The sequence below is a fragment of the Melospiza georgiana genome, chromosome 7 (assembly GCF_028018845.1).
Source record: "Melospiza georgiana isolate bMelGeo1 chromosome 7, bMelGeo1.pri, whole genome shotgun sequence".
In the NCBI taxonomy this organism is placed as follows: Eukaryota; Metazoa; Chordata; class Aves; order Passeriformes; family Passerellidae; genus Melospiza; species Melospiza georgiana.
Genome location: NC_080436.1, coordinates 25,726,820 through 25,753,325, shown reverse-complemented (window position 1 = coordinate 25,753,325; position 26,506 = coordinate 25,726,820). Strand labels below are relative to the sequence as shown.

General features: G+C 57.6%; 1 protein-coding gene across 12 annotated transcripts in view; it reads right to left on the bottom strand.

Moving 5' to 3' along the window:
• The window catches only part of TNS1 (tensin 1), a 67,474-nt gene that overhangs the window by 17,731 nt on the left and 23,237 nt on the right, over positions 1–26,506 (bottom strand). For 5 of the 12 annotated variants that reach the window (XM_058028560.1, XM_058028564.1, XM_058028557.1 and 2 more), the window contains 16 exons: positions 25,200–25,241; positions 22,384–22,433; positions 21,917–22,088; positions 21,511–21,561; positions 20,888–21,010; positions 20,526–20,590; positions 20,319–20,402; positions 20,098–20,210; positions 19,436–19,496; positions 18,000–18,075; positions 17,737–17,866; positions 17,293–17,358; positions 16,577–16,738; positions 6,412–8,112; positions 3,954–4,034; positions 69–247 (listed from right to left, as the gene is read on the bottom strand). In XM_058028560.1, the coding sequence (XP_057884543.1) occupies positions 69–247; positions 3,954–4,034; positions 6,412–8,112; positions 16,577–16,738; positions 17,293–17,358; positions 17,737–17,866; positions 18,000–18,075; positions 19,436–19,496; positions 20,098–20,210; positions 20,319–20,402; positions 20,526–20,590; positions 20,888–21,010; positions 21,511–21,561; positions 21,917–22,088; positions 22,384–22,433; positions 25,200–25,241 (3,156 nt within the window). The remainder of the gene's footprint in view (positions 1–68; positions 248–3,953; positions 4,035–6,411; positions 8,113–16,576; positions 16,739–17,292; positions 17,359–17,736; positions 17,867–17,999; positions 18,076–19,435; positions 19,497–20,097; positions 20,211–20,318; positions 20,403–20,525; positions 20,591–20,887; positions 21,011–21,510; positions 21,562–21,916; positions 22,089–22,383; positions 22,434–25,199; positions 25,242–26,506) is intronic. The other 7 variants (XM_058028563.1, XM_058028565.1, XM_058028566.1 and 4 more) reach the window with 3 other exon arrangements.

The window sequence follows — 26,506 nt, the reverse complement described above, 5'->3', positions numbered from 1 at the left end:
CCCCTCCCTGGAGGCACATCTCCCCAGTCAGCCACCCCCAAGCCCAGCAGGCCTCTGCTCCAGCCCACCTCTTTGGGCCTCCCTCCAGGGTTGGCTGCGATGGTGCTGACCACCTCAGGGGAGAGCACGGTGGGGCTGCGGGGCGAGCCCGGCTCCGGGGAGCTCTTCTCATAGTGGCTGTCGCTGGGAGTCCGCTTGCGGGCAGGGACAGCGCTCTCCTCCAGAGGCTTCTCCCGGGACTGCGCCCCTGCAGGGCAAGCACAGGGCGGCACAGGGGTGAGCAGCTGCCAGCCGAGATGGGGACCAGCAGGAGATGCTTCAGGCCTGACCTGAGAGGTCTCAGCTGCAGCACTCACCTGCATAAAAACCCCCAGACCAGCATGGGTAGCTGGAGCCCATATACCCTACAACAGTGACCCCAGACCAGGTGACAGAGCAAGGCAGGGCTGTGGCTAGTGGCTGAAATGCTGCACTAGCCCTCCCAAGCACCATTAGATTTTCAGGGACAACCTCCAGCAGTGGGTGCAAGGGGCAAGAGCATCCTGAGATTAGTCCAGACAGCCCATCCCTGCAGAGCAGAGAAGCAACAGGGCCTCCCGACAGCATCATAGTGGGAAATGACCAAATCAGCCAGCACAAGGACAGCTGTATTCAGCCTGCATCCCTGCACCCACAGCCAGATGTGGCTTCAACCACAGCAGTGGAAAAAGCCTGGTTTTGTGAATCCCCAAGGCAGAGGGAACACTGGATAAAGAAGAAAGAACCCATCAGAGAAATGGTGCAGGGAACCCTAAAAAAAAACACTGCTGCTCTGTCCCCAGTGCAAAGCCTCTCTAACAGGAGAGATCAGCATCTCCCCTCCATCTCCCCCCAAACATCTTCCCCAGGTCCCAGCATTATTCACCAATGTTCACAGGCTTGGGGGAAGAACAGAGCGACCAAGTCATCACAGGAGATTGGGTTTCTTGGGCTGTGGAGATCTCCTTGGCTGGGATAAAGCCCAGGAACACAAAGTTGGCACAGGGCAGGGGAGCTCAACTCTCCCAGCACCTGACAGTGCCCAAACACACTTTCTATCCCACCTCACCTGGTTAAGAGGTTACTCTGGGCTCATGGATGATGGTGCTGAGTTCAGTGCACAGCAACCCCACAGAGTACCATGGGCACAGCTCAGAGACACTCCTACCCACTAGCAGTGGTGACAACACTGTCCTCTCTACTTTTCCCACAATCGCTAAGCACTTGTGCTCCCCTTGGTCAGCTCATTCGGGAAGAAAAAAAGAGAAAAAGGAGAGAAAGGGAAAAAAAAAAAAAAAGGAGAAAGGCCAGCATCACGCTCCAGGAAATGCACTTTTCAAACACTAACTCCTTTCCCACGGGCTGGCGGAGGAAAACCAGCCATCAGCTGCTTCCCCTCACTCCCGGGGGCTCCGCATGGGACCCACGCTGACCTCCCCTCCTGGCTGCTCAGCACACACACCAGAGCCTTCCCGGCCCGGGGCAAGGGCTGCCAGGGCAGCAGGGAAGGAGGTGGCCCGGGCGCATTTCTAAATAATCAGCCCAGTGAATGGCAACAACAATAAAATCGCGGCTCGGGGGGAGAGGCGGCCAGGCTGCGAGGCGGGGGACGCGAGCCAACGGGGCTGGCTCCAGCCGCAGAGGCGGCCTGGAAAATTCCACTAAGAGCAGCTTTGAAACACAACTCCCGATCCTTTCTGCAGGTGCTCACCGGCACGGGAGATGGCCATTAAAAGGACCCGTGGAGAGAACAGGGGGACCCGGAGGGTCCCTGGGAAGCTGTCTTGCAGGTATGGGCAGCATTGCACAGGGCCACTCCATATCTTTTGTCCTGCTCTTCACTTAAAGGGAAGAAAAAAAAGAAGAAACTGAAACCCGCAGTTGCGAGCACAGGGAAAAACAAGATAGTGGGGGAGAAAAAAGCAAACTCTCATATTTTCTGTTTTTTCCTTCCACTTTGTGCACTGTGGGTTCTCCTGAACACTGCAGGAGCATCAGCAGGATGATCCCTTGGCCCATTCCAAAGTGAGCTGAAGGGCCCGAGCACTTCAGAGAGGCAGGGACTGTCTCCTCGAGCTGTGCACGCCTGCCTTGCTTTGCAGTTTCCATTTGGGAAGCACTAAACTCGGCAGATGGATGGAGCCTGGCTATCAGTGCACATCCCACATCTGCAGCATGGGACTCCCTCCCCTGCTCCGTCCCCAGGGCTTCACGTCACCTAACCACAGGGTGCTGGATCTGGCCCCTTGGGACACCCAGGAGCTCGGCAAGCCCTGGCTGCTCTGCTCCCCAGACATGGAAAGCGGCCGGGGCCACAGGGAGGGGAGGGAGGAGAAGGGAAAAAAGGGACTCATTGTTCAGGAGCGGAGAGTGGGAAACTTCACAGGCCGCCCGGAGCAAAGCCTGGAGGAAACCCAGGCTCTGAGCATGGCTCCCCCGACCCCCTGGGTGATTTATGGGATGGAAACTATGCTTGAAAAACAAACTCTCCTTTCCCCAGCTTGCTTTGCCCCCTCAGCAGACACAGCCTCCCTTAGCCACGGTACTGTCACTGGACTCCCAAGGACGCCGTGGCTGGCTGCAGGATGGCAGATTCCTGTTCACAAAGGGGGAGCAGGAGCCTGCACCCCACTCCTCACCCTCTCACCCAAAACCTACAGCTAATCTAGTACCAACCCACTGCCCTCAAACTCAGCACAGCTCTAGGGCTGGGGAAGGGCAGGGAGCACAACAGCTGGGGAAGGAGGAAACAGGAGCGATGGCAAACCCAGGTAATTTTGTAGCTGGGGAGCCAGGTTTTAGGCCAAATGAGGAGGTAGCTGCTTTTAGGCCATGAGATGCTAGAACTACTGCCTGGCAAGAGCCAGGTTATACCCCCACAGTAGACAGGAAAGAACAAAGAAATATCCCAAGGCACTTGGGATGTGAATGGGGACACACAACACCCAGGGAAGAGAGATGCAAACTTACTCCCTGCCTGCATGAGGAACAGATGCTGTCCTGTGCTGCTCCTAACCAGAGCCCTACTCACCCCATCCTAGCACAGACTGGTCCCCACATCCTGCCTGATTACCCCAAATGGGTACAATAAAATACATTACTCTGTGCTGAGGACTGGGAGGGTTCAAACTTCTTTGGTCCTCCTGGGGAGAAACCCGAGATGCCAGTGGGGAGAGAAAGGACACACAGAAAGATGGTGACTCCCCAATCCATCTCCCACCTTCTCCTTGCCCTGCAATAAGTGGGTGCACATGCACCAAGCAGGTCACCAGCACACATCATCCAGGGCAAACTCACCTTCAAGGAGCAAGAGTCACACTGCATAAAACCCAGCCTCAGCAGCCCACACCCTCCAGCTGCACACCAAGACATGGGGATCCCTAAACTGACATAGGAGAGACCCTCCTGGGCTGACAACTGGCTATATCTGGGTTCTGTGGAGCTGCACCCCAGCCCCTGCTTCCCAAGGGGGTGAGCCATGGTCAGGGCAAAGCTTGCAGGGGATGCAGCAAGGGTCCAGGACTGGCCCAGCAATGAAAGCCCCACCAGCAAGCAGTGGCAGGCTTGGATGAAATGCAAAACCAAGCATGGGCAGGAGAGTCTGTACCCAGGGCCAGGGGCTCCCCATCACTGGAGGAGCTCAATGGGAGCCCTGACCATCACTCTGCTGAGAAAAGGGATCAATGCTGCATGGAAATGGTCTCCTGAGCTTCCCTCCATCCCACATCCATGCAACACACAGATCACTCAGCATGCATAGAGGTGGAAGGAAGAATGAGAGGGAAGGAGTGATGAAGGGGAAGGAGAGAGAAAAGATGGGAAAAGGAAGGAAAGATGAGAGGGGGGAAGAATGCAAGAGAGGGAAGGATAAGGATGCATGGGGAAGGTTGGAGAACAAGGAAGGAGGGAAAGGGAAGGAGGTGGAATGAACGAACCAGAGAAGGACCGCTGCTGGCTCAGAGGAGGACGGGGGACTTTGGTGCTCTTGTTGAGTTCCCTGAGCTTGGCGTTGTACTCTGCCAGCATACCAGGACAGGGAGTGCAAGGAGGGTGGGAGGTCACAGAGGACAGACACAGTCCCCCACAGAGAGAGGAAGGGGCAGACAGGACAAATGTCACGAGATACAACACAGGGGGAGAGAGAGAGAAAGAAAAGAAAATATTAGCTGGGGTCCAACAGATGAGTCTGGGGTCATTTGGGGTCTGAAGGAGCTCAGTCTCTGCTTGGAGCTGCTTTTCAATCAGCTAACTTGCCTAGCTCCAGGCACCACATAAACCCATATGGGAAATCAATGGTGGCTCCTGGTCATATGTAGCCTTGTGCAACACCACAACTGCCCCATCACCATCAGGGATGGCACCATGCAGGTCCCCTTCATCACAGAATGCTCAGGGCTGGAACAAGATGGGGGGACCCTAGATGCCTTGCTAGGAGATAAGGGGGTCTTAAAGGATGACAGGACCACCTCCCCTGCGTGGGGAGATGCTGGGCATGCCAATGCTGCCCTGTGCCATGTCTTCCCCTCCATCACCAGTGGGAAAAAGGAATGGGAGCATTCCCCCACCAAGAACAGAGGAGGTGTGAGATGCTCCTCATCTCTGTGCCAGGACATGCAGGCAATTTATAGCAGCAGGGAATGTAAACAAACATGTCCATGCCCCACGGTCCCTGCTGGCTGTCCCCTCCCAGCACTGCTGCCTTCAGGACACCTCGTTCCCGCCAGAGGTCAGGCCACCCGCCTGCGCTGTCCCCACCTCAGCACAGAAGGCCCAGCTCCAGCAGGGACAGGTGGCCACAGGCTGGGGCCATCCCCCACATGCCCCTCTCCTCCCTGGCAAGCCCAGTGGCTACAAGGGGACAACAGTAACCCCAGCCCAGCCCTGAGGACCTGATTCAAGGTTGGGGGGATGAATGTTTCTGGTAGACACCATCAAAAGTCCATTTCCCACACACTGCAAATACTCTTCCTCCTCTCCTTAGAACTGTCTACTTTTCCAGCCCATTTTAATTCTTCATATGGGGCAGCAGGGGAGGGCAGGCATGTGCTGTTTATAATATTAAATCCAGACATACAGCGCAGTTTGGGCATCCATGTGTCCTTAGGTATGTTTAAATTCTTTGCAAAAGCCCCATGCCCCTTTGTGAATCTAATCTGGATCACAGAGGTCAGGTCCAGATGGATGCAAACTTCCTCCAACAACTCTATGACCTTCCTCAATCCCACTCCTCCCACTTGCACCCCTCCTGCCCCCCACCCTGTGACTCAGTCCCCACTCCTGGAAGGTTGATGCTGTTGGATTTTTCCAGCCAAGCCTTTTCCCCCTCCCTCTAATGCCGGGCGAGTTTCTGGACTGAGCACAGAGTTAGAAGGGACGGAGCTGCCAAGCCCCAGCATCACGAGCTGGCCCACAGCCCCAAACCCTTCCCAAATGTCACTCCACAATTGAACAACTGCAGCCGAAGCTGTGGGAAGGGAGGGCACCAAGCTGCCACAGCACCATGGCACCTTCTTTCTGGGCAGCTGGGACACTCTTGTGTCCCCAAAGCCCCTAAGCTAGAGCTGCAGGAGCGCAGGGGATTGGTGGGTGCAGCTTGCCCTCCACAGCACAGAGCTAATGCCTTCACCCAGCCAAGCACCAAACCCCTCTGGTAGGGCTGGGAAATGTCTTCCCAGCCCCTGACCACTGCCCCACAGCTAGGTCCAGATTCAAACCACCCTGGGCCAAGCTGGGCAGAACTACAGCTGACAGACAAAAGCCTAGTTCCCAAAAGCCTGGTCTCCACTCCAGCAGCACTCCAGCTGCCCAAGGAGGAGGTCTGAGCACCAAACCCAGAAATCCAGGGGGGAAAGAAAAGAATGAAATCAGGGACGAGCATAGAGACATCAAACACAAGACAAGTGAAGTTCTCTGCTGGTACCCTATACCAGATCATGCTCCAGGCAGGGAGAACACCATGTCCAAGTGGGGTCCCGGCAGGACAACCTCAGCCAGAGATGAAAGCATTTTCCCAAATTTTCCATATTCTCCCCAAAAGAAACACATTCCCCAGAGATCCAATGACTGGCCCCACCACCAGGGACAGACCAGCCCTATTACCCTAACATGACGGAGGGGATTTGACACCCTCAGCCACCCCTTCCCCACTCTGAGCAATGCTGCTGCAGACAGCAAGCTGCAAAGAAGGATCCAAGCAAAGAAGAGCAGCACAGGCTGCTCCCCTGGCCTGCATGTCTCCATGGCAGGGGGCTCAGTCCCAAGCCCAGATCCAGCACAGACAAGGAGTCTCCACATCACTTATCCCCAGCTGTACCATGCATGCCACCCCCGTGCGCTCCAGCACCTCGGGACATGCGATCCTCCCCATCCCCCCTAGGAACCAAAGGATCCTACCTGCCACCCTGTGGGCCACCAGGCCCTCCAGATTCAAGGGCTCTTCTGCCGACCTCAACAGGTCTTCATAGCTCTCCGGTCCCTTCAGGGGCATCTGGTTTTGTGCTGGGACGGTGGGGGAAGGTGGGGAGGAGGTGAGTTGCTGCTGAGACCCCACAGGGCTGTAGCACGAGGTGCTGAGTGGGACAGTGCCCATCTGTGCTCCGGCCGGGGCATGGCTGTAGCTCCTGGGCTCCGGCAGCGGTGCCAGCTGGTAGCTGTAGGGTGAATAGCTTTCCCGATAATCATGCACCCCATAGTCCAGCTCTCCGGGAGAATAGGCTTTGCTCCCGGGCTCAGAGACCACGGGGCTCACGGATGTGCCGAAGGACCTCGGCTGGGCCACCTGTGGAGTTGGCCGGGTGTAGAGACCAGCAATGGGCTGCGTGGAGAGGGAGGAGGCCAGGGGTCCGGCTGGCTTGTCCTGACGGGAGGTGGCAGGCACACTCTGTGACTTGTGGACGCCAGGTGCGAGGTCCAGCATGAGGACATCCAGCGCTTCAATGGACTGCTCAATCTCCCGGCGAGAGGGCGCCCGGGGGAATTCGGGCATGCTGTGGCTGTGTGGGGGCACCGTCTGCAGCGGGCTGGGCTGGGGGCTGCAGCTAGAGATGCTGGGGCTGTGGCTCTCCATGCCGCCCTCCTGCAGCCGGGAAGGTGGCCGGCTCCCCCCTTGCTGTTGCCAGGAATTCAGGCCCCTCTGCACAGCCTCCCGGCTGCTGGTACTGCGAGCCGGGGCCTGGGGCAGCGCCGGGTTGGCGTCGTACTTGGCAGCGTCCACTGCCGGGAAGGACCGGGAGCGGTAGGTTCCAGGGTGGTCGTAGGCATACAGGTAGGGCTGGGAGCTGGGCAGTGGCTGAGGCTGGAGCCACCCTGGGGCGTGGGAGCCCGGTAGGCGCTGAGGGTAGCCAGCCAGGTGCTCCTGAGTGGATGCCGAGGGCCGCAAGGAAGGCAGCGTATCACGGAGGTGGTGGCCCATCAGGGTGTTCTGGTTGTTGTAGGGGTAGCCACCGTTGGAGAGCGGCTCGCCATCGTACAGCCCCTCCTTCAGCAGCTTCTCAGCCCCATTGCAGCTCGAGGGGCCGTTGGGCAGGGAGGACAGGCTGCCCACCCGAGGCGCCTCCTGGTAGCCGGTCTCACTGGCAGTGGTGGTGCCATCCAAGGAGGAGAGCGTGCCCAGGCTGCCCACACTGTGCCCGTCTTGGTTGGGCAGCTCATCATCCAAGATATCCGTCTCCCGCTCGGCCACCAGCGCCGCGGCGTTCCCGTTGACGTGCACCTGAGCCGGCACCACGTGGCGGCCCGGCATGGTGGGCAGGCGCGCCGGCACGGGGCCGGGCACGTGGTTGTGCATGGGCGGCGTGCTCTCCAAGCCAAAGCCAACAAGGAGACGATCCAGCTCCTGCTTCTCCTCAGGACTCAGCACCGCCTGGCCGCTGGGTGCCCCGCTCACCCCCGGCTCATCGGTCCGGTCGGTCTTGGTGGAGGCGGTGGAGTTGCCCGAGTCGCTGCTCACCGAGAGCGTGTGCTCGACGTGGTTGGGCGCTGCCGAGAGCGGGAGTCGGGCAGCGTTGACGGCACCGGTGCTGCCGTGGAGGGAGTCCTTCTTCTTCACTTTAGCGTAGAGGCTCCCATCCAGGGGCCCTTGTGTGTGCCCAACCTCTGCAAGGGGAGAAACGAACACGAGACCCCAGATCAATTGCTGGCTCTCTGCACGGAGCTAATGGGTCCCATTAGCCAGTGATATCGATTTCTTCGGTGTGCCAAAACACTTAACGACCAGCATCGATGTCTCTTCGGCACCCTCCACACTCCCACCGGCGCCACCATGCAGAGACATCGCAGCCAGGTCCTCCCCAACCCCATGCCCCCACAGCCCCCCAATTCACACGCAAGCGCTGCCTGCTCCACTGGGATCCACCAAATATCCCGTGCACTATTTCCAGGCATCATTCCTGGCAATTCTCCTCCACGGCTGGCAGGGGCCGGGGCTACCCACACAGTCAGCGATCGCTGCTCCGCAGGGCTCGTCCAGCCTCAAAGGGCCATGTGGCACCGGGGAGGCAGAAAGGGAGGGTGGAGGAGATGCACCACAGGCCGTAGGAGGACGGGTGGAGGCAATCAGTATGTGGCCTCGTAGCTCTTTGTGTCTCCAGCTGGATGGATGTACTCAGCCCACAGGTGAAGGACAGATGAACCACAGACCCACCTTTCCTCCCCCTGCCCACTCTCCTCCCAGATAATGCACGGATCCAGCCACACAAACATCCTTGACTTTTTTTTCCCTGACTACAGACAGGCTCCCACCCTTTCTATTCTTTCCCTTCCCTCTGTCAGGCCAGGTCAAGCTGCCCTAGAGATTCTGCAGCGACAGTGCCACTGCCCAAGCCTGAACATGCAGCCTCTCCTCCACAGGAAGGTCCTGGCACCGTGATTCAAGTCCAGTGTGGGCAGCTGGCTCTGCTCCACAGCCCCAAAAGGCTGGGGGACAGGCGGGATATAGCAGAATCATCACCAGTAATCCTGCACTCCAGTTCTGAGCCCCGCAGCTTCCATCACACCCATCAGCACCAACATCACAATCAGCTGCACCCCTTAAACCTTTCCAAGTGGGGCAGACAGATTTTGGGGGTACAGAGGGACCTTGGCCACTGACAGCAGTGGGAATAGTTCCCAAGCTACATCCCCCCCTGCCAGAGCTGCACAGCACAGACCAGGCTGCAGACTCTTGTTTTTCCAGCTCCCTGACGAGGTTTCCTGGAAGGTCCCACGAGCAGTGTTAAACACTTTCTTTTGGAGGAAAAAATGACTCTTCCCTGGCGGGGGGCCAGGCAGCTGACTCAGGGACGGAAGACGGCCCTAACACGATAGTGTGAAATCAGAGCGGCCCTATCTGCAAGCAAAACACTTCCGAGCCGGGACAGCTTAACCAGGCCCACGGTGCCGCACCCGCACCCCGGCAGCTCCCACGCCAACAGCCCCCTCACCACAGAGCACAGGAGGGTAATAACACCGAGCCCAAGTCCTACAAAGTCAGGGCCCTCTCCTCGTCGCTGATTTTCCACTCCTGAATCCCCGCTGGCAGTATCCCAAGGAGGCAGCTGAGCCCCAAAGGCTCCCGTTGGCTTGAGGATGTCCCAGGACCACGCAGCAAGGTCCTCTCTGGGCACTTGGTATGGGAAAGAGTGAGAATTTCTCCCAGAGACTCAGAGCTTCTTCATCCAGCCAGTAAAGCCGGGAGCCAGTAGCATTTGTCTCCACAATACCTCCCACACTGGGGAAAAGGGTAAGAGAGGGAGGGAAACCCTTTCCATGGAGGGAAAAAGAGAAAAGCAGCATATCCAGGGACAGTGTCAATGCTGGACAGGCTGAGACACTGCTTGGAGACAGGGGGAAAGGCACAGCCCTCCCATCTGAAGGCTGTGATGGTGCTGGCTGGTCTCAAGAAACAGGGCAAAAGCCAGGATGGGGGCTGGGAACAACAGCAGAGGAACAGAAAGGAAAAGGGAATAAATAAATATAAATGTAATCACGTGGTGCCAAGGGAGAAAACAGACAGGAAAGGCTTTAATTACTCTTTGAGCTGGGTACTGCCCCACGGCTGGGAGAAATGTCTCCAAGAGAGGTGAGGATGGGGCACAGTGCAGTTCATGGCAGAGACAGAAAGCCCCAACTGCTTCGTCCCACCTTCCCCAGAATCTCTGATGAGGAGGAGGCACGGGGGGCTGGTGGCCACCCCCATTCCCCAGAGCAGTAGCAGGGCAGTAAGCAAGGAACAGCCTGTGACAGCTCAGCCATCAGCCAAGCCCTTGTCCTACGGTTGCTCTGCCCCACACCTGACTGTTCATCCTGTCCTCAACCCCATGTACCTCCTGGGCTCTGATGCCATGAGACAAATCCCAAATCCTGCTATTTGCTGCCACTCCGAAGCCTCCTTCACTACCCCTGGGCCACACTATCTCTCATATGGCTATATGACTTTGTCGCCTGAGAAGTTGAATACAAAATAAAACAAAACAAAACAAAATAAAATTAAATTAAATTAAATAAAAAAATTAAAAAATAAAATAAAACTAAGGGATAATGGAACTGAATGCCTTAGCCAAGCCAGCCACCCTCAAAGCAGCAGGCTCTCAGCACCGCATTTGCAAAGAGTCTGCAGCTCCCAGCAAGGTCAGATTTCATCCCTGAAGGTCGGAGTGGCTCCTGCCTGGCAGACTGTGCCATCCCACCGTGGGCTGGGTTTGCCCTGGGCTCAACCCCGTCGCAGCTCTGCCATGGCTCTATCTGCTCCAGCTGTACAGAGACAGCTGCAGGAAGCACCGAGCCCAGCCTGGCCCCAGCCCTGCTGCCAGGCTCACTGCCCTAGAGGAGAAAGGCTCTGTCCTCTTCCTCTACCCTGTGACTACATCCAGTAAAAAACTGGTCCAGGAAAAGTGTGACAGTACCAAGGGGGTGAGCTCGCATCCCCAAAATCCCAAATCCTGTCCACAGCTCTGCGCCGCTGCAGAAGATCAGGCTGAGGCATCACCGTGTCTCCCGCTGTCGTGCCCCCTCAGCATCCCACCTGCTGCTTCCACTCCCCACCCAGAGTTCTGGCCCCAGTGCATTTCTGGAGCATCAGCCCACAGGGAAGACCCTGGGGTCCCGGGACCCTTTGCAGGATGTGGGGTGCGAGCAGAATCTCACGGGGAAGAGTTTAGCCTCCTTATCTCTGGTTTCATCCTGCAAGCAGATAGGACGGCACGGAGCAACCCCAGTCCAAGCCGTGGGTCACCACAACCATGAACTCACCATCCAGCCCCCAGACCAAAGAAAAGCAAAGTCAGGACTTACCAAAAAGGGACAGGGATTAAAAGATCCGAGGCGAAGGGAAGGAGCAGGCAGCAAAATCCCTTTCCTCTACCCCTTCCAGCACCAGAGCCTTCCAGGGGCACCCGGTGTGGTGGCAGCTCCAACGGCGTCCACAGCCAGCCCCGTGTGTCCGTCCAGGACAGGAGCCGACGGCCTGGAGCTGGCTCGGGCTGGCGTTTGTCCCTTTGGCTCTGCTTTCCCTCTGGCGGAGGGAGCTGTTCCCTTCCAGCGCCGTGTCCCGCGGGGCCGCCAGAGGGGTACCGGGCCGGCGGCGGGGCGCCCGGAGGGGCGGGATGCGGGGAACCCCGGGACACGGGCAGCTGGAGGAGAGGATGGAGGAGCCGAAGGTGGGAGAGGCCGGAGATGGGATGGAGGCGAGGAGGTGCGGCCGTGCTCCCCTCCGCCCCGGACCACACAGGGACCACAGGGAGGAGCGGGAGGGGAAGGGGAGCGGCGCGGGGAGGGCGGCGGGGCCGCCCAAGCTCCAGCCCCAGCCCGAGTTAACCTCAGTGAGGTGCGGAGAGGGTGGGAGCCATGGAGGGAGGACAGCCAGATAGACAGCTTCCAGCTATGAATATTAACTACTTCCTCCACAGGCAGGGCTCCGCCGCGTTAACTGTTTCCTAGGCAGGACAGACAGCCGGACAGCTGGACAGCCTGCCCACCCTGCACCGTCCACTGAGCATCACCCCGCTGGGTGAGCCCCTCATTTGGGACACCCAGCCCTGCCCAGCCGCTGTGTGCACGCACCACACCTGTCCCCAAAGAGCAGCGACACATTCAGGGTGGGGATGTCCTTCCAAGCCACACATGATGCTGAAACCCAGACGGGGCTGCAAATTCAAGCGTCTTGCTGGAGACTTGAGTTTCTCCATCTGAAATAACTACACAGCTAAAGAGGGGTGGAAACCAGCCACCGACCCTGCCGACCCATTTTCACAATCCCCTTGCCTGCTCTGCCAGCACCACGGGCATAGCACGGACATTCCAGCCCTGTTTTTGGGATGTACATACTGCCCTGCTCTGGGACAGGAGGAATGCCATGATCCTATCCACTCCAGAGCTCTCTGAGACCAAACTGCTCCACCCCAAGCAAAATCCGTGCGGGAATGGTGCTCACAATTTGCTCGTCCAGGTGACAGCAAGCCCACCCCACACCCAGGCCCCTGCCTGAACCCATGCTCAGGACTCCACTCCTCAATTGATCCAATAAACTCAGCAAAACGTGAGGCTCCCTCTCTCTAATCCCCCAACCCGCGTTTCCCACACCCCCATGGATGACGGCAGGGGATGAGAGCAGTGTTTCCAGCCGGCCCCCTGACTCACAGCCCTGTTTGCTCCCAGATGCTCCCACACGCCAAGCCTGCGTCCTTCCAAAACCTCCTGCTTATTTTCTGTCCTGGCTGTCTCGGCTGCAGGAGGACACAGACAGAGCTCCCCTCTCCTGCCATGGGACAACCTCAGCCCTAAGCACAGAACTGCTACAAGTTTCGACTTCAAAGACAGTTTAAAGGGGGAAGAGAAGGAGTTTCTACCAGTTAGTCTCTCTTTCCCTGCATCCCAGCCCTGCCTGGTTCCTGGTCCCAGTGGGAACAACCCCCACCCCCCACCCTACATGACAACCCCAAATACCAGGTCAGAGGACAGATCCTGCCCTGGGAATAGCCACACTGCAGCTGAAATGTCTACCCAAGCCTGTAGATGCTCCAACATTTAACCCACGGGGAATAATCAGAAGCAAGGGGGACACTCCCTGTGAATTCCCATCCAGCCCATGCAGATGGGACTGCCCCCCAAAATGCCCACCTCAACACACCCTTACCTTGCAGCAGATGGAGCAGAGAGCAGTGGAGAGGTGCAGAATAAGGAAGGGCAAGTGAATTCCTTCAGCTTTAGTCAGCTGGTGAAGGCAAGAGGAGAGCCAGCAGCCCCCCTCCCCACCAAGCCTGGCCTAGGGACCGATCCAGTACCGGGGGAGAGCAGCAGCCTGCCAGCAGCTCCAGCAATGGATTTAACAGCTCTGGCCTGGACCATTTGGCTCTCCACCTCTGCACAGCCTGGCCTGCCCTCCTGGGCAGCCTCAGCCCCTCCTGACAAGTGGGGCAGGATTTAACCCCACCAGGAAAGGTGTACCCCATGAGATGCTGACCCTCCTGGGGGAACAAACAGATGACAGCATCCCCATCGAGGGGCTTTCTCCTGCATGGAAAAGCACAGGATCAGCATCCAGCTCCATTTGTGGGGCTCCAGGACCCCCTGACCTTTGCCACATGTGGTTCAGGCTCTGATGTGACCTCTCCTCATTGGAAGGGTGGGATGCTCATCCCAGTCCCCACCCCAGCCAGCTCTGCCCTGCGAGTGGGGATGTGTGGGAAGACAGGGATGAGCTGCAGGGGAGCCCTATGCCAGAACCATGACTCAGGTGGGGAATTACCAACTCTCTCGCAGATGTTGGATTTGGCCAGGCCCTGGTCACTCTCTTCCCAGCCTGGTAAAGAGACAGGGCAGGCAGTGCCATCCCAGGGTGGGTCCAAGAACCAGTGATTACAGGGGGCTGCTGTAACCATTTCACATTTTCTCACACCACCCCAGGATGGCAGAGCTTGGGGTTCCCCCAAAACAGTCACACATCCAGACCTTGAGGACAACCTGTCCACTGACTCCATGCCAGCCTCAGCACCCTGTTCTCTATCAGCACTGGTTTTCTCAGCAAAACCAAACCAGGACATAAATTATCTCCAGATAGAGTTACAGCATCTACAGTACCCCAAAATTTCTCTGCAGTGATCCTCCAACCAGCTGCAAGCCCAGCAGTGCCACATCCCGCTGCCAGCCTCCTCCTACCTCTCTGGAGCCAGCTTGACACCCCAAGGAGAGCTACCACAGTGCTGGCAACTGCAAAATCAGCCAGAGGATGAAGCATGCCATCACCTCCCTTCAGCCTTCAAACACACTCAGCCAGTCAATGGCCATGGGGACTGCAGCAAGAACCTGCCAAGCAGCCACCACTGACCCCAAAGCCCCTTCAAGGAGGAGGAAGGAGGGCAGGCAGAGCACTTGCCTTCCCCAGGCTGTACAGACATGGCTGAGGGGTGGAAGGACAGGCTGTGGGGCATCCCACTCTCCCTAGGGACCAAACATGGTGGGCAGGAGACGCCCTGCCTGAGTAAAGCAGGAGAGTGAGTTCACTGATGGGGCCAGCCTGACCCATAGAAGTGGCTCACAGAGAGCCTGTTGAATCCAGCTGTGTCCCCTCAGCCAGAGAGCAAGATGTGATGGTACAGCTCCCCCTCTCATGCACCCTGCTCTGGAAGAACTCAATCAACCGATGACTCCACTGCAAATGAGATTCCCCTTCTCCAAGTCCCCCCCGACAAGCGCAGCAGAGGTGAGGGGAACGCCAGGACAGGCACCATCCCCAGCCACCCGCCTGTCCCTCCAGCTCTGGGGTCCACAGCACCAGCCCACCCTGGGAGGCACCCCCCAGCCCTTATGGGTGCTCCGTGCTGAGACAAAGCTGCTGCAGAAAGGGCATCCACCTGCAGTGAGAGCGGCTGCGGCCAGCAGAGAGGCGGCGTGGGGAACCCACCGTCACCGTCACCGTGCGGCAGGCGATCCCGATCCCGTGGGCCCGGGCTGCAGCGGCGTCCCCTCGGCGGGTGGCAGGACGGGCAGTGGCGGGGACAAGGAGCAGCGGCTGATCCCAGCCCGGCGTGGGTCCTGGTGCCAACCTCACCCCCCTCCGCCCCCGGACGCCGCTTGCTCACGCCTGGTGGTGCCAAAAATGTGGCGCGCAATTCCCTGACCAAATAAGGCAAGAACGACCATAAACAGGGACCCCCCCCTGCACAACCAGACACCAGAGTCCCCATCCCGGCTTGGGACAGGCTGGAAAAGAGGAGAAGTGACAACAGAGAGGGAGAAAGATGGGAGCCCCTCGAGCCCACGCCGACTCCCACCACGAATGCTCAAAGTGCCCCATGGGACAGCTGGAAAGACCCCTTATAGATGGGCTTCTTGCAGCTGCTTCTGCTGGCATGGGTCAGAGGGCAGCCTTCTGCCTGCAGCTTCACCCTTGCACAGTCCCGGATCATCTCCAAACTGGGACAGTGTTTACAAATTCAAGGTGCCCTCACTCCCTATTGCCACCCTTCCCGGCACAGAGGACAGCCCAGTCGGTGCATGGAGGGACCTCCACAGCCCTGACACCCGCTAAGACCCCTAAGGGGGAATGGAGGGGAGCCCTGGGGTACTTCTGCAGCCCCAGTATTCACCAAGACCCCCACAAGAGTACAGAGATGAGTCCTGGGGTACCCCTGCAGCCCTGTGAGGGGATGGGGTGCAGAAACTTTGGCCCAGGGTCCAGAGGGGAACACATCCAATGAGGCACCCAGGTCTCTGCAGGCAGGAGGGGACTGCCAGGCAGTCTTGCTGGATTGAGGCTGGACCCACAGCTCCCCAGGCTGCACATAGCCCACAGCTGAGCCTGCACATCACGAGTTGCCTGTTTACTGCCCTGTGCCAAGGCAAGTGCCCGTGCCAGCTCCACAGAGCCGCCCCAGGTCTGGCTCCATGTGACCACCATAGCACAGACACTCTCACCGCCCCAGGCACCCAGAGCCCCCACTGCGAGCACCGCCATCCACTGCTCCCACTCAAAGCAGCTGGTGACCTTCAGGGACATCAGGGACTGCAGCTGTCCCTGCTCCAGGGACGCCTCTCCAGATCTGGCCAGGAAAGCCAGGCATCTGCTTGGCCACGGGTGGCCTTGCCTCCAGGACAGGGGCCCACCACCCTTCGACACACAAGTACTGCCCATTCCTGCCAAGTGGGTGACAGCAGGCAACTTGCTGCAACACAATGGGTGCTCAAAGGGCTTATCCCAGCTCTGAGAGACGCAGCAGGCTCTCAAAGGCCAGTAAGACATCCTCATCCCCTTGGGGCAACTAAGGTACATCTACATCCTGCCATGCTTGCAGGTGGGATAACTAATGGTTCTGCAGACATGGGGTTTGGATTTCTTAAAGCTCTGGGACATAAACTAGGGCTGAACTCTGCGTGTGCAAACAGCACTTTGACAGCTAAGTGTTGCAAAGAAGAGCCTAAGCTCTCTGGCACTGTGGCAGAAGGCAAAGTCCATGAGATCTTGCTCTCCCATCCCATGGCCACACTGCTCCCATCAGCAGCTCCCACTGCCCAGCAGTGTCCCCTGTCTTGCGGTAGGGGATATTTCCATGTGGACACTTTGGCCGACCACCTTGCGAGCCCTAACCTTTCTCCAGGTGCTTGCTGGGCAGGGGTGGCTCAGCCCAGGCCCCCTCTGCACTTTCCTCACGCTGGATGTTGAAGTTCTCGTAGGAGTCCCACCGGATGAGTGGGTCAGACGTGTTGTAGTCCACAGAAACACTGGGCCCGTTCTCCAGGTGCTCCATGCCTGGAAAGAGGCAGGATGGTCAGGTATGATGACAATGGAACCAGCAAGGATGGGATGAGGGAATAGGTGGAGAAAAGTGCATACAAGGAAAGAAGTGCAGGAGCCATAGGGCAAGGCAGGAGGCTCCTGTAGGAAAGGCAGCACCAAGAGATGGATGATCACAAGATGTACACTGAGACTCACAAACGAGGTGTACAAGACTGCCTGGGGCTTTTGGGATTGCCTAGAGACCAGCACACAGACTGGCAGTGAGTGTGCATGGGTCTGGGCTTTCTGAGCAAGGGAGCCCTTCATTCCCAAACATTCCTTCCATCTCTCCTGGGCCACCAAAGGCTTTGGAGAGCAGCCTCCTGGGGAAGAGAGTGAGAGAGACAGGGCATCCACAGGTGCTGCTAGATCAGCCTAACTCCCTGGATGCCTCACCCTACCCTGGTGACAAAGGGACTGCAGTGGGCAGGTGGAAGTCACAAGGGAGGGAGCAGGGGATACAGCTGAGGAGAAGGAAAGGAGACAGCATCCACCTCCAAGCCCCCATGGCACTGAGCCAGCCATACCTTGGATCTTCTCAGGGCCATAGGAGAACACAAACTCCACCTTCCCATACTCAGGGAAGCGGTCATCTGGCAAGGAGAGAGCAGAATAAAGAGACAAATTATTTCCATCCATAGCTCCATTAGCAGCCATCCACCCCAAACACGCCTGCTTGAGGACCAGCTTGAGGCTGGGAGCTGCTAGGGGATATCCCTGCATGGGGCAGTGCATCTTAGCCCCAGAACAACCCGAGGCAGCCCCTCTGCAGCAGTGATGATTTTGGCACTGAAAGGGATGACGGTGCCACCACTTCCCAAGCAGCACCACACCCTGCAGATGGAGCAGGGGTGCCCTGTTTTGGCGGGGGTGGATCTGGGATGGGTGCCCAGATGTCCCCATGATGATACCACAGTTCCAGGGGCAGGAGGATGAGGGAGTTTGGAGAAGGGAAGAGCCAGGGCAGTTACCTCTGAAGGCCTCATCCAGGTCCTCCTTGCCAAAGACGACATCAAGATCATGCACAGCACACGTGTGGAACTGCACACGGAAAATCACGTCACGGGTAGGGCTGCGAAACTTCTTGTGGTAGCACTTCAGCTGCAGAGGGAAACAGGGATGGGCCATCAGGATGAGCCCCCAGATCTGGGCAAGGGGGAATCTGGGGGTCCTGAGGCAAGGCAAGCACACAACCCTCGCTTCCTACATCAGGAGCTGAGCTGAGGATCCTTACCAAGATATCGCCCTTGAGCAGCAAGCCAGGCTCAATGGTGATGCAGATGCCCGTCTGGCTGTCTCCTTGCACATTGCTGCAGAGAGGAACAGCAGGAGGATGTGAGCTGAGGTGCAGAGACCCTTCTCCAGAAAACTCCCAGCACCACCTCAACCAGCCCCTCCACCCAAATCCAGGCAGAAAAGGTGCAAAGCACAAAGCTTGCCTTCCCTGTGACTGAGGGGGGTCCCATCCACCACCTAAAGGAGCACCCATTCCCAGTGGAAGGAGGACGGGAAGGGGAAACTGAGGCACAGCTCAGCAAGGGTGCAAAAACTGCTGGGTGGAAGGGTTTGCCCAGGTTCCAAGTGCCGAGGCTGGGCTATCAGCATCCACCTGGCTCCCACGGCTCAACTGGGGCTTAGGACACAGAGGGAGAAATCTCTGGTTAGACTCTTCTCCCTGCCTCAGTTTCCCTGCGGGAAGCCCTCCCCTCCTGGTGCACGGCCGACAGGCTGCCGACGGGCGGTGGCGTCAGCAGCGAGGAACAAGGGAAGAAAGGAGTAGGATTTCACAGGCAAGATAAACCTGGAGTTTATTACAGGCATCCCATAAACAGTCTATTAAAAGCTGAAAGGCAAGGCTGGGATGGCAGTAAATCTCAGCTAACGGGGACCCATGGCTGTATAGAAGTGAGATCCTGGTCCTGGGGGTTGAGATGGGAATATCCCAGAGGTGAGGTGCTCTGGTCTCTCCAGGGAGACCAGGAGCCAGGGGTCCCACCCAGACTGGCATGTGGCACTGGCAGAGTCTTGGAGGCTGGAGAAATCAACTCCTGCCTTCCTTCTGCCAGTGCCTGCTCCCAGGATCAGCATCAGAAAAAAAATTGTGGGGAGATTAAAACAAGGGGGAAATCTTTTTTTTGGAGAAAGAAAGGATATTAGCTCAGCTGCTCAGAGCATGGTGCTAATTACACCAAGGTTGTGGGTTCAATCCCCATATGGGCCTTTTACTTAAGAGTTTGACTCAACGATCCTTGTGGGTCCCTTCCAACTAAGAACACTCTGTGATCCGCGAGGACTAATCCAGGCAGGAAGAGCAGTTCTGTAAGCAGGGAGAGAAGAAATGCCTTCATCTCCCAGGGTGCCTTCGTCTCCCAGACGTCGCCGTCCCTTTCCCCCCTCCCTCCGGGGACACCCAGCCCCAGGCTCCGGCAGCCCCAGGCTCCCTCTGCTGATACACGCAGTCACTACAGCCCTCTCAGCACAAGGGTCCAGTTTGGACCCAGTTAACACCTCCAAAAAAGAGGAAGCTCGTTTTTTAACTTGTCCCCCAAACGGACTAAGCACAGAGCACAAGAGCACAGGGGATTTGTCCTTGATCCCCTCCATCCTCCCCCGCTTGCCATGCCCCCCACGCTGGGCAGGAGGAAAGCCCCATGGAGAGGAGATAGTTACTAGATCCCCGAGGTGTAGACGGGCTGCATGGCCTGGTAGATTTTCAGAAAGGGCCGACAACCTGGAAGACATCAAGGCGGGGAGAAAAGGCACACTGCTGTTAGCCGGCTGGGCGGAGGGGCCAGGGGAGGGATTAGTCACGGGGGAGAAATCCAAACAGGGAGGCAGCCAAAGCAAACAGCCGCTCCCTGCCCCAGCCAGCCCGCACCGAGCAAGGGCAACATCTGCAATGGGCAGAAAGGATGCTGTGGATGAGCTGAGAAAGGGCAAAACCCTCACAGTTTGGGTCCTGCAGGACCTTGGGCAACTGCTGGGCTGGGGATAGGCGTGGGATGATGATCTGGGTGAGGTACCAGCACCAGACAGGGTACTGCATCCCAATCCCTAGTCTGGAGCCAACCTTGGAAAAGCTGTCAGAAAAACATTGCCATCCCACAGCTCATGTTAGTGCCCAGCATCGGGAGGGCATCCTCTGAAGGCATCTCTGCCAGAAAGGGGTAGCACCCTGCTATTACGAGTGAACAGTGTCTGGGAGGAAAAGGGAAATTCAAATTGCCAAGGAAATGGTGGAAAATATCCCCCAAGGAGGACAAGGCTGGCCAGGCAATGTGGGATGATGGTGTGGGAGCAGGCAGGCTGGGGAAGCAGCTGGGGGCACCTACCGCCTTTTGACTCAAAGTTGGGGATGCCGTGCATGATGACGTGGTGGAGGAACAGGGGCTTGTTGTTCATCTTGATGCTGCCAGAGAGGAGCCCACTGAAGTAATGGATGTACCTGGAGGGCAGACAGGCAGCTCAGGAGCAGAACCCACAGAGGAATAACCACCTTGGAGCCCTGCATCACACCACCCTATGGGGAAAAACCCAGTGTGCCAGGACCCACCTCTTCTGGGATGGCTGTCCCACGGGCACCACCTTGTCCTCATAGAAACGTTTCATGGCAAACCTGTCCAGAGCCTGGTCAGCACTGTGTGGGCATGAAAGGGCAGATGTGGCTGAAGGAAACAATTGGCACCAGCACCCCAGCATCACTGGGATGGAGGTCACCAGTGAGCCCCAGGGCCACCCCAGGACCTCACGTCTCTCTCACCTGGCTGAGATGTTGCTGTAGTGCATGTAGGCAGCCACCACCACCCCCAGCCGGCCACGGTTCCCCTGCAGGCACACAGCACAAGGGGTGTCACGGGGGCAGCAGGGCCTGTGAGCACCCAGGCACAGACATCTTACAGAGGCACACACTCATCCCTCCAAGCATACACCAGCCCACAGATGCCCCAACCCTTATTAGACACACACCAATCTACACATATGTGCTGACAGCTACCCACACCCCAAACCACAAACCACCACACTCTCCACATCTCTCAGCCTCTGAGGCTGCTCAGCCCAATCCCTGCAGCCCCACAGAGCCCCAGTGCACCACTGCTGTGCCCCATGACAGGTCCTGCCCACCTTGTTGTGCAGCACCACCACGTTGTGCGATGCTGTGTTGAGCCACGTGTCCATGGCTTTGCAAATGCTGCAGATCTTCTCCAGCGCAGGGGTGTGCATGTCAGGCCATCCAAAATCCAGCACCTGAACAGCGGAACAAACAGCCTGGGGTCACAGGCACGCCCCCGTGGAGTTCCCAGCCTGCCAGTGGGCAAAGCCTGTACACAGGGTAGGCATTACTGTGCTGCTCTGACATGCACCCTACCATCCCCAACCCTGCACCCCACTGCCCAGGGAGGCCACCGTGGTCCCAGATCTCAGGCCCCTCACCCCAGGTTACTTGGCTCAGCTCCTGAGGGCTCCCCCACTATCAGAGGGATGAGGACAATGCCTTAGGGAGGTCTCCAGGAGATTCCAAACAGCCAGTTTTGGGCTGAGAAGGGGGGCTGGGAGGGTAATGGGAGCCAAGCTGAACTACCACAAACACAGTGTGAAGTCTCAGTGCTTTTCCCAGGGTTTTTTCCAGCTGGACAGAATAGGATGGATGTTTCTCCCCAAAACATCTTGTAGCAGGGAGCTGGTCCTGCAGACAGGCCTGCCCTGAGGCCCCTGAGACCTCCCTGCTTCTCACAGCTGTGACCCACCTTGGGGTGAAGTTTGTTGATATCACGTCTCCGCTCAGAGAGGTTGAAAAGCTTTAGGGAAGACGAAAAACAGAGTGAGAAGACATCTTCCTTGCTGCCACCTCACCTCTCCCTCGCCCCAAAGCCTTCCCAAATCCTGCTGTGAGAGGCTTCCCCAGACACATTACCCTGAGTAACATTTTGCCACACGGCAACACAATGACCAAAAACACCCAGGAGGTCTGAAAGGGACTGGTAATCTTCCATGAAGAAAAAAAATCTATCCAGCACAGTGCAAAGACCCTCCCTCAACAGAGCCCACATGGAGACAAGGATGCAGTATCCGTCCCCTGCAAGTGCCCAGCCCCAGCAGCTGAGCACCCCAGCCCCTCCAGCAGCCTGGCAGGGACCTGGCTGTGCCCCTCACCACGTAGTTGTTGCCATGCTTGGACTTGAGCATGTGGGCCACTTCACGGAGGTTGCTGGCGTAGCTCTGCTCCTCGGCTGCGCTGGGGTAGGAGACAGCGATGATGCGCTCCGTGATGTACACCAGGTCCAGCTCACAACTGCTCTCCATGGCTGCAGTCAGGCTCATGCTTCTGGGAGAGGAAGGGGACCACTGTCAAGGCACAGGGAAGGGACACAGGGACCCTTCCTCACCCTGCCAGACAGGCTGGGACACATGGGCTGGGATACAGCTGCCTGCAGCCTGTCCCCTGCTCCCAGTCCTCTTGGGGTATCCATCCCCAGGCTGGGGATGGTGGGTCATAACTCCTGTGTATTCTTCACTGGAGCACCTCCCAGGTATAGCACCTCTGGAGAAGCAGGTCTCAGTGGGAGCGAGCTTCAGGCAGAGCAGAGACAGTCATCAGAAGGGGAAACTGAGGCAAGTACCTGGATGTTTTGCAGCGTGACTGCCCACTCCTGGGGGATTTTGTGGCATCCTAAAGAGCCAGAGAGGAAAAGCAAGTTACTGCCATGACCCAGCCACAGCCAGCACAGGGGTCTTGCTAGACCTGAGTGTGATGTTGCTGCCAAAGCATCCCACCTCCATCACACTGCACTGAGCATCCTAACACCCCCAAAATATCACTGTCTCCGTATCCCACTAAGCATCCCAATAGCACAAGCAGCTTGACACATCCCACATGCAAAACCCAACTCTCACAACCCCAGTGCTGCTGGGACCAGCTAGCATGCGCACTGTGGGGCCAGTGCCTTGCCAAAGGGTCCCAGAGGAGCTTTTTGGAGGATGCTGAGCAGGTGGACATAGTCTCAGGCATGTCACAAGTCCCTCTTGTGTCCATCAGGCTGCGGGCACACCTGGTGGGACAGAGATGCTTTGGCCCTGCCTGGAGCAGGGGCAGGTTCGCTGCCCAAGAGCCTCAAGGAGCCAGCCAGGCACGACAGTTTGCTTTGGCCCCAGCTCCACCAAGCCAAACGCCTGGAGGAAATGTTTGAGCTCTTGGAGCAGGAAACTTCTATTTATGCATGTTCTCCGGCCTCGAAAATTTCATCTGCAGCCGGCTTGTTCTGTGACTTTGTGACCTCAGCCGAAAAACAAAGCAGGGTTTCCAAAAAAAGCCGCTGAGGAAAAACACACTCGCACCTCATTAGTTTTAGTATCTCCAGCTAATAAGCAGAAGTCATTTAAAGACTCATCTCACGCAGGCAACACGCCTGGAAGGATCAGGAATAAGAGATACATCCTTCAGCTGATTCCTGGGATGCCCCATTGGTTCCCAGAGCTGCAAGACTGCTGCTACTCTCCTCAGGGCTGCAGCATCCCCCAACCAGCACACCAAAGGGCACAGCACGAGGTGGGAGAGCAGTTTCCCTGACATCCTTCACCTGCCACCTCCTGCCCACCCAGCACAGTCCCAGAGCTGCTCCCATGGACAGCCAGTGTCACCCTCCACCAGCCCTGCATGCCCCTCTCAAGGTCAGGTTATCCTGCAGAGCAGAGCCAGGCTCAGCAACCCTGGGGCCTGGGCAAAATGTCACCCCTCCCAGCCAAAGCAGTTCCAGAAGGCAGCAGCTTTGCCTCAGTGCCCAGAGGTGCTTGAACAGCAGTAACAATTCCCTCTCCAGTATTTCCTCAGGGTGTCCCATATTGCCTGCTCACAGCAGGAAATCCCCAGCATTGCTGAGGGCAAATAAGGAGTTAAAATGCAACAAAAAGAAAGGTAAAATCTTTCCTGGGAGAGCCAAGGTGTGTGGAACAAGCCTGAACCTGAATATGGGCTCATCCCTGCATCACCCACCAGTGATCAGGATGGGATCCCCACCATGGCTTCTGCAGTGCCTCAAACATCCATAACAGAGATCTCTGGGGTCCCACACCCCCCAGCCAGGGGAGCCCCCTCAGTCAATGTCACCCCATCCCACTGCAGCAGCTTCCCAAAACCACAGCCTTTCCCAACAGACAGCTGACATGGGGAAACCAGGAATCACCCCCAGCTCCCACATGGGTAAACTGAGACACAGGAGGGCAAGCAAGGTGGGGACACCAGAGTCCCTGTCCCTCCCCATACCTGGATAGCAGTGAGCCCTTTGCTAATCCATTTCCACGCCATGGCAGGTCCACTCCTGGCACCCTCCAGAGCCGGGAGAGCGGGTGACACAGCCAGGGCCCTGCAGTGTGCCCTGTCCCAGCGAGAGCCCCCGGGCTGTGCCCTGCTCCCCGGGCTCTGCCATGCTCCCCACCCCCAGCCGCAGCCGCGCTGCGTCCCTGCCGCCAGCCCTGCACGAGCAAGAGTCAGCCTGCAATCAGCTGATAGGAGCTGTGCTCCTGTTATTAAACACTCCTGCCTGCCACTGGGCTGGCAGACCTTGCCAACGTCCCCTGTGGAGAGAGACTCCAGCCAAACCAGTATAACCCAGCCCAGCCCAGCATAGGACGGGCTGGTCCCAGTCCACTTGGGTTGAAGATCCCTCTGCCAACCCCATCAAGAATGCGCCTTCCAGTCCCAAGCTAGCTTGGCATGTCCCCAGGCTCCTGGCAGCACCCAAAACCTGAAGGTCCCCTCTGCTTGGAAAGGGTAAAGAAAGGCACAAGAAAGGCTTCAGAAATATCAAGAAACTTCCCTGAAAGACAGCAAAGACAGCAAAGACAGCAAAGACAGCAAAGGAGACATCTAACTGGATTTTCCTGAGGATGCTCTTTCTCAGGGCTGGAAACATGTCCTGGACAACCAAAGGGATTAGGCAAAGCCAGATCTCAGGTGAGGAAGGCTTTCATCTTCTTCCTCACGGGAAGCAGCATGCCTCCATCCCTTGGGGTCCCAGCCCCAACACTCAGGGAGGCCAGCAAGCTGGCTGCAGGCGGGGGGGAAGCTGTCCTCGTTGACTTTGGCAGTGCATTTGTCTACACTGTCTTAGCAATTTCATGTCCACAGATTAAATAACAGATCCCCAGCTCCACGACAGGAAAGTCAGCTTTGCAGTGAAAGCCTCAGCCCCCAGTATGCTGGGCTCCACCACCGCCTCTGCACCAACCCTGGGCATCTCACTTGGCCTTTGGCATGGCCACCATCACCTTGGCTGGCTGGGAGAGAGGACTTCAGGGTCCCAGGTACACTGGGAAACTACAGGAGCATCCCAGGCTGAGGGATTTTGGCTGCAGGGAGTGTTTGCAGCAACGGGACAGGTACAAGTGACCCCAAGAGGTCTTAAGGCAGTGATCAGCCACCATGACTGATTGCACTTACCAGAACTTCTACCTGCTTGGTGATGCTCTCCCCCAGGGATGGCTGCAGACAGGAGCAAAGAGAAGGTGAGAAAAAGGCAAGCGAGAGATAAGAGATTGAGAGAGAGACACACACACAGAGCAGGGCCAGGGTCAAAAGTTCCCCCTGGCTATTTCTGGTGCTTCCTAGGAAATGCAGCACAGTTCCGTTCCCTTCCCTGCCTGCCAACATGTCCTCTCTTCCTAAAGGCTGGGAATCCCCCAAAACCCAGTGCAGAGCTGGGATACTCAAGTACCAAGGATGCTGCCATCCTGCCTCTCAGCCATCACCACTGGCACTGACCACTGTTGCCAATGGGAAGCATTTGGCTAAACCCTGAGCTTGTTCCAGGATGGGCATCTGGTGCCCCCCACATCTCTGGGATTCCAGATGGATTCTGCATGGTCAGACCCTATAGCTGGGAACAACAGGGCAAGCCCAGTGCAGTCCCACACCCAGCCTGGCAACTGGCTCCCAAGATAAGCCTGATCCCACCTGGCCAGTGAAAGACCCCAGTGGGAGCAGAGCCAGGGTCTGAGATGCTCAAAACAGGGGGAAATTTGGTAACATGCCACTGGAGAGAGCTCTGAAAGGAGGCTGGGGACAGGAATTAACTTCCTGGGGTGGGGGAAAGTGTCTGGACCCCAAAAATAGGAAGCAGGAGACAGATACCTCTGTCTGGGAATGGTGGTTGTGGTACCTGGGGGTGGCACAGCAAAAGGACCCAGCTGAGCGGGTCCCCAGATGGGAGCCTTGGGACCAGGAGGTTGAAGGTCACCCCCAAAACCAGGCTGCTCTACTCTTGGCAGCAGGGCCAGAGCAGACATTTCCATCCACGAGGCAGGGCAAACCCTTTCAACTTCCTCCCAAAGCCACAGTAACGGTCCCAGCTCGAAGCCAACATATTTTTGCTGTCGATAAGTGCCCAAGGAGGTTGGCAGGGGTGAGGGGTGCAGGCAGAGATTAAACCCAGGGCAGATAACCACCATGAGGCCCCAGAGCAGGCAGCATGTTCCACTCCTACCCCATGCCCTGCTCACTTGGGCTCTCACACTGCCCTCAGAGCCTGCAGGTGGTCGTCCCCCACACTCACTTTCCAGGTGAGACCCCTGCCCAGCCCAGGGCCCCGTGTGAGGCACAGATACTGCGGCACTGCCAGGCTGCTGAGCCTGAGCTGAAACCCTGCCAGGGCCTCCTCTCCCCGCGCCTGCCCCAGCAAGCCTTGGCACACATCTGGAGCAAAAAGGAAGGGCTGCTGCAGTGGCCCCAGGCTATGCCAGTCTCCCTGC